Source organism: Octodon degus, unplaced genomic scaffold, assembly GCF_000260255.1.
Source record: "Octodon degus isolate 3935 unplaced genomic scaffold, OctDeg1.0 scaffold00056, whole genome shotgun sequence".
NCBI classification, from domain to species: Eukaryota; Metazoa; Chordata; class Mammalia; order Rodentia; family Octodontidae; genus Octodon; species Octodon degus.
Window position 1 is genome coordinate 8116927 of NW_004524632.1, and position 7550 is coordinate 8124476.

The following is a 7550-nucleotide window of genomic DNA, read 5'->3' on the forward strand; positions in this document are numbered from 1 at the left end:
GTCCCTGTGCTTTGCCAAGCTTGTTCCAAGTAGGTGCTTTAGACCACTGAGCCATCTCGCCAGCCCCTACTGTCTATGAAATTAAGGAATAATTTACTCTCAGTTTTTAAAATTGTTCAAAGTCATATTCACAAACTGATTTTTTTTTTTTTTTTGCAGAAACAGGGATTGAACTCAGGCCCTTGCGCTTGCCAGGCAAGTGCTTCTTCTACTGAGCTATCTCCCCAGCCCCTATAAACTGAATATTATTAAATGCTTTTTGGAATCTATTGAAATCATAGAATTTTTTTCCTTCATTTTGTGTATGGGTGAATTTTTCAGTTTGAACTGTTATTGCTTTCCTGAAATAAACTTGGCTCAAACATGATGTAATTATTATTTTATTAATAATTTATTCATTCATTCATTCATTCTTTGGTCTATCTTTCTGAGTCAGAGTCTTACTGTGCAGCTCAGGCTGGCCTTGAGCACACCTAGTAGCTCAGGCTAGTCTTGAATTTGAAACTGATCCTCCTGCCTTGGCCTCCCAAGTGCTGGAATTACAGGCATGTGCCACCACCCCAGGCTTATTTTTTAGTATGCTTTACAGTTTAGCCAGCTTTTTGGCCATGGTAGCCCCAGGAGTTCGAGGCCAGCCTTGATTACATAGTGAGCTCAAGGCCAGTGTGTGTGTGTGTGTGTGTGTGTGCGCGCGCGCATGTGGTACCAGGGACTGAACTCAGGACCTTGTGCTTGCCAGGCAAGCACTTATTCCACTGAGCTGTCTCCCTGGCCCCATGAATAGGTGGATAAATAAATGGATGAATGGGTGAGTGGACCGTTCTCACGTGTCATGATGGGCTGGCGAGATAGCTCAGTGGACTAAGCACCTGCTTGGGCAAGTGCAGGAACCCAGGCTCGATCCCTAGCACCACATGCTGCGCCAGCCCCACCCTGGGCACGCTGAGCTGGCCACCTAGACTGGGCATGGTGGTGCATGCCTGTAATCCCAGTGTTGGGGGAGGCTGAAAACAGGAGGATCACTTTGAGTCGGAGCTACATAGTGAGACCCTGTAAAAAATACCTTTAAAAAAAAGAAGAAGAGGACAGGGGAGATGGCTCAGTAGAATGAGCACTTGCCTGGCAAGCACGAGGGCCTGAGTTCAATCTCCGGTTCTGGATAAAAAAAGGAAGAAGAAGAAGAAGAAAAATCAGGGTCACCCTCGTCACCCCTGGTCCTGCCATGTGCCTGTATTGTCTTCTCCAGGACAGCATGTAGGTGCGTCACGAATGTGTCCCCTTTGAAAATCAGTCTATTTCCTTGGCAGCACGGGTGGATGTTCTCTCCGCTGCCTGTTACTCTTCTCCTTTTTCCATTTTTCAGTCCTGGGCATGGAATCGGGGCCTCTGCTTGCTCACCAGGTGCTCCACCGTGTGCTGATCCCCAGCCCTTTTCTTTTTTTCTTTTTTTTTTTTTATTCATTATTTATTTATTTTATTTTTTTTGTGTGTGTGTGGCCAGTTCAGCCCACCAGGGGGCGGGGCTGGCTGGCATGTGGTGCTGGGGATTGAACCGTGGTCCCTGTGCTTTTGCTTAGCTTGTTCTAAGTAGATGCTTTAGACCACTGAGCCATCTCACCAGCCCTCTTTTTTTTTTTAACTTTTGTTTATTTATTGTGTATGTGTGGCCAGCTCTGCCCACAAGGGGGCAGTGCTGGCTGGCATGTGGTGCTGGGGGATTGAACCGCGGTCCCTGTGCTTTGCTTAGCTTAGCTTGTTCTAAGTTGGTGCTTTAGACCACTGAGCCATCTCACCAGCCCCCAGCCCTTTTCATTTTAGTTTGAGGCCAAATCTCCCTGAGTGGCCCAGGCTCTCTAGACTCCTCGATCCTCCCGCCTCAGTTTCCCCAGCTAGGATCACAGTGTGCACCGCTGTGCCCACTTGGAGCTAGCTCCTGTGTCCCTTGTCCTGCTGACCGAGGTTTGGCTCTGCAGAGGGCACTGCGCCCAGCAGCTTTCTGTGCCTGACGGGAGGAGGGTGCGGCCCTGCTCCAGCCTCAGTGGCTGCACGTAGAGCTGGGCACGGAGGGCAGAGCCCAGGAGCTGGGCAGGAGAGGGTGGGCTGGGCCTGGTGCCCAACTTGTGCCCGAGAGTGTCGTGGTCGTCTCGGTTGTCCCAGCAGCTGTGAGCTTCTGCTCGTGGGCCCTGGCTTAGTGATTCCCACAGGCACAGGGCGGTCTTTGGCCATTTTTTATCAGGTGGGGTTTTTTTTGTTTGTTTTTTAATGTATTTGGTACAGGGTCTTGCTGTGCAGCTCAGACGTAGTGACCCTCCTGTTTTCAGCCTCCCTGGTGCTGGGATTACAGGCGTGCGCCACCATCGCAGGTCTCAGTGGGGCCGGTGAGGCCTGCGGTACCAGGGATTGAACCCGGGTCCCTGCGCTTGCCTAAGCAGGCGCTTAGTCTGCTGAGCTATCTCACCAGCCCCCATTTTCTTACTGTTGAGTTGTGATTCTGTATTACCGGGGATGGAGCCCAGGGTCACACGCACACGCACAGGAACACACGCATGTTACACAAGCGCTCTGCCCCTGAGCTGACCCCGGGCTCTCCTCCCTCCCTGCCTCCCTCGCCGTCTCCTTCCCTAATCGCCCTGAACGTGTGGTCCCCTTGCTTCAGCCTCCTGAGTAGCGGGTTGGAGGTCTGTGCTCCCTTGTCCGGCTTCATGGCTGACCTTTGGGAGCTCTCCATACACCAGGGGCTGCAGTCCTTTGCCAGATGTTTTCTTCTGTCGGGGCTGGGGATATAGCTCAGCGGCGTAAGCGCCAGCCTGGCAAGCGTAAGGTCCTGAGTTCAATCCCTAGTATTCCCCCCCCAAAAAAAAAGATATTCTCTTTTGCCATTTTCTCCCCTGTCCCCCTACCCTATGGTTTGTCTTCCTGTTCTGTCACAGGTTTTTTTGTTGTTTTTATTTTTATGTTTTAAAATCTTTTATTTATTTGGTACAAGTTCTCTATGCAGCTTGGATTTGTAGTGATCCTCCTGTCTCAGCCTCCCCAGAGCTGGGATTACAGGCATGCGGTACCACACCCAGCTTAGATTTTTATTTTATTTATTTTGAGATGAAGCCTCACTAGGTGGGTCAGACTGTCTCTGACCTCACTGTGCAGCCATTAGTGGTGGTGTTCCTCCTGCTTCAGCCTCCCAAGTGCCAGGGTTACAGGCATGCACCCCCATGCCCAGCTCCTCTTAGATTTTTATGTGTAGTGTTTTTACTGTAATTTACCTCCAGCTATTTTATGGTGATTTCGGGAATCCACTTCACAGTGTCACTGATAAATTTTCAGACATATGAAGATTTGTGGGTATTTAGCTCTTCTTAAATCATTATTCCTAATTTTATTCTATTCTGAGCAGAGAACAGTCCATGTGGTACTGCTTCCCTAGGAGTTCCATGTGGTCCAGGATGTGGCTGGTTTCTGAATGACTCCTGCGTGCGTGTGTGTGTGTGAGTGTGTGCGTGTGTTACCAGGAATCGAACTCATGACCTTGCACTTGCCAGGCAGGCTCTTGGCGCTGCTGAGCTATCTCCCCAGCCCTGCTGTGTGTGGTGCTGTACGCCTCCGGTGCCTTGGGAGGCTGAGGCAGGAAGATGGCAAGTTCCGTAGCAAGACCCAGTCTCAAAATAAAAACACACAGGCGGGGGATGTAGCTCAGTACAGAGGCTGTGGACTTAATTCTGAGTACCTGAAATAATTAAAGAATTAACTAATTATCTGTAATGTCAGAGTACAAGGTTCTAGCTATACCCTAGACGAGGATTTCTGTTGCGTGGCTTAGAACACCTGTACCTGCTTATTTTGGGTTTTTTTTGGTAGAACCGGGGATTGAACTCGGATCCTTGCATTTGCCAGTCAAGCGCTTATCCTACTGAGCCATCTCCCAGCTCCATTTTTTTTTTTTTTTTTGTACCTGCTTATTTTGGCAGACTTCCAGTTGTTCTATGGATTGCCTTGTAATGTGTGTGAAGATGGGTTAGGCGCACACATAGTAGGGTTTATTATACCTCTTGACCCGTTCTTTTACCACAGTATAACTACCCTCTGTGGTCACTGGGGATTGAACCCAAGTGCTTGCATGCATTAGATAAGTGTTTTACCCCTGAATTACATCCTCTACCCTTTTTAAATTTTATTTTGAGACAGGGTCTCAAAAAGTTGCCCATGGCCTCGATGTAGCTCAGCAGCACAGTGCTTGCCTGGCAAGGAGGGAAGCCCTGAATTCAATTCCTGGTACAAAAAAAAAGTTGTCCCGGCTGGCCTCAGACTTGCTATCCTCCTGCCTCAGCCTTCTGAGTAGTTGGGATTACAGATGTGCACTTCACTGCATTTGGATTTTATTTCCTTTTTTGTCTTTCGTTTTCTTTTTTGTTTTTGGCCTTTTGGAGACAGGGTCTCGCAGTGCGGCTCAGGCTGGCCTTGAGCTCACTTTGTAGCCCAGGCTGGTTTCACACTTCCGGCGATCCTCCTGCCTCAGCCTCCTGGGTCCGCAGTCTTTGCACTCGCGCTTGCTTCTCTGAGCCCACTCCTTCCCCCTGAGTTGATTCTTCTCGCCGTCTGTGCTCGGTCAGGAGGGTCTTGGGTGAGCTCTCCAGTGTGTTAGGCGAGCTTTACAGCACCGTCATCGAGATGCAAGAATACAAAATTCGAGGTTCAAGCCGGCTTCCCTTGTGCGCGAAGGCAGCACTCCCTTCTCTCCTTGGGTCTGTTGCTATCGAAAGTGCTAAATTCACCTCTCTTTCTTTCCCCAGGAAGCTTTTAGAATTTTTTCATTCAGGATTTTCAAGGTTCACAAGACGAACTGAAGTGGAGAGGGTTTAAGTTGATTTTCTGCCTTTGCTTGGCACAGAAAGGTTGGCGCCCGCCGTGGGCTGCTGACGCCGCGCCTGGGTGCGCCAGCCACCGCCAGAGGGCGCAGCGGAAGCTGCTTCTGGCTGGCATGTCTGGGGAGCAATCAGGCATCCGGAGGAGGGGGCCCCGCCAGACCTGACTTGCTCCCTTTTGTCTCCTCTGCAGTCAGACTGGTTCTTCAGCGATGACGAAGACAAGGGCGAGAGGGTAAGTGGAGGGGAGACCAATGGGGTGTGGAGAAGCGGGTCCTTGCCAGGGGGACAGTGGGCAGGATCAGCAGGGGCCACCCCACCCTGGGCTCCCCAGGCTCCTCCGGAGTCCCCGGGCCTGGAGCCACCTAGTCTTCCCCTCTGCGCTCTGGAGGGGGCCTCTGACTGGGAAGGCACAGAACTGTCCCTTGCCACCTCCCTGCCCATGAGGCATGAGGGAAACAGACCCTGCCCTGTGGTCACCGTCTGATGTCACTGAGAGCCTGGCATCTGCGGATTCACACACTGACCCCTTCTGTCCCCTTCGCAGACCCCCGTGGATGACAAGGAGCCGCAGTCGGTGCCCAACATTGAGTATCTGCTGCCCAACATCGGCAGGACGGTGCCTGCCAGTGACCCAGGTTCAGGTGAGCGAGGGTCTGGGAGGGCTGAGGGGGACCCTGAAGGTCCCCAACACCTGGCCAGATGTCCCCTCCTGGCTCCTGCGCCAGGGCCCCAGGTGCCTCTGGGGCGCTGCAGTGCCTTCCTGCCCCACCTCCTGCGCTGCTGTGTTAATCTTTGTTCCTTTTCTCACACCTCCTCCTTCCCTCTCCCTGCCTCCCTCCTCCAGCGGACCTGTCGGAGAGTTAAAGGGTACAGTGTGGTGTCGCGGCCTCGGTCACTAACAGTGGCGAGTGATTAGAAGAAGGCTGGGCAGGCAGGACGTCCCCTATACCAGTCATCCCTGCTGAGGAGAAGTCTGTTGCCACATGGAAGTCTGCTCCTGTCCCAGCCCCCAGACTCTGTGGCCACTTCCCCTTACCAGGACCAGGGAAACCCTGCTGGGACCCAGCTTTTTTTGGGACCAGTGACTCCACCTTCGAAACCTTTCTGGTCAAGTACAGAGACCTGTACCTGTAATCCAGTACTCAAGAGGCTGAGGCCAGAGGGTCACTGAACCTGAGGACAGCCTAGGCTACACAGGGAGTTCAAGGCCAGCTTGCGCTACGTAGCTAAGCTGTCTCAGCAACAAAACGAAGAGCCTTTCTGTAACCAGCTCCAGCCTCAGTTCAGGACCCAACCTCTGTCCTCAGAGGCACCGGCTCCTCCGAGCCGCAGCTGTCCTGCTCTGTCCCAGCTAGAGGCCCCAGCAAGCCCCAGCCGCCCAAGGCCTGGGTGGGTGACCAGGCACCCCGTCTCTTCTAGTCACCCGCCGCCGCCGCCGTGTGTCATGTGGTCGCCCGTCTTGCTCTTCTCACTGCGTGGGCCGGGGAGGGCTAACCGCCTGCAGAGTGTGGACTAACCGCACCCGGGGTCCTGCCGCCTGGTAGGGCCAGGGCCAGGACCTGTCTCTGGTTCTCCCCTGCGCCGGCAACATGAGGAGTGGGACTTGGTCACAGATCCTTCCTCACTCCCCGGTCCATGGGGACTTTGCCCTAAGGACAGCTTGACCTTGGCTCTGGGGTGGGACCCATGGTGGCTCTGTCCCCAGCCCATGGTCCCCAGAGCCCCTTTTCATCTCCGCCCTTCGCTGCTCATCCATCGTGTTGTTGGGGGTGGGTGGGGTGGGCCCGTGCCATCGCTCACCATGCACGGTGTAGTCCCCTGTCCAGCTGTGTGGTGTGCTGTGTGTCGCTGTGGTGGTTTCTGTGACTCATCAACATTTGGCATTTTCTCTCCAGTGCTTCGGGGACAGGGACAGGAATGGGGGAGGGGAGGAGCCAGGCCCAAAGAAAAGCCGCCCTGGCCTGTGACCTGGGCAGGCCAGGGTTGGCGTGGCAGCCTGAGGTCACTGCCTGCCTTGGGATGCAGGGATGGTGAATGACATCATGTTCTGCCCCACCCCCATCCATCCCAGTCCAGTAGAAAATGCCACCCCGTCACTCACCCTCTGGGGCCAGGAGATCTCAGGGCTCTTGAGTCCCTGGTCTCTGAAGCCTTTGAGGCAGTGAACTGTGTCCTCGGGCTTGGCCTTCTGTCCCCTGATGCAGCCCCCGCTTTCTTCCTGTCTCCCTACAGGCTTCATCACCGCCTGCAGCTCAGCCAGGTCCAAGGTAGGTGCCTCACCTCGCTCCTGGGTATTGGGCAAGAGAATCAGGGACTGCAGGAGATGCAAGGTGGGGATGCTGGTGGCGTTTGCGGGTGAGAAGGCCCTGGCCCTAGAGGGTGGGGTGAGAAGGCCCTGGCCCTAGAGTCAGACGCCTAGAGGCCAGGAGTCTCGCGTGAGGTCCTGCCACTCAGCAGATTTGGGATGCCAGGCAGGCGAGTTATTTAAACTCTTTGGGTCATCAGTGCACGACAGGCTCCGTGTTCTTTAAGATCCTTGGGGAACCTGAGGCGAGTGAAGGGCCGAACATAGGAAGCTCAGAGCAAGAGCTGGAAAATGGGAAACAAGGGAGACCATTACTGAAATTAATTTTTTTTTAAATTTTATTTATTTATTTATTTGTGTGTGTGTGTGTGTGTGTGTGTGTG

General features: G+C 53.3%; 1 protein-coding gene across 1 annotated transcript in view; it reads left to right on the forward strand.

Moving 5' to 3' along the window:
• Positions 1–7550, forward strand: part of Arhgap23 (Rho GTPase activating protein 23) — a 60721-nt gene that overhangs the window by 47782 nt on the left and 5389 nt on the right. Inside the window, exons 21-23 of the mRNA XM_023718127.1 lie at positions 5053–5094; positions 5407–5503; positions 7095–7129. Of these exons, the coding sequence (XP_023573895.1) occupies positions 5053–5094; positions 5407–5503; positions 7095–7129 (174 nt within the window). The remainder of the gene's footprint in view (positions 1–5052; positions 5095–5406; positions 5504–7094; positions 7130–7550) is intronic.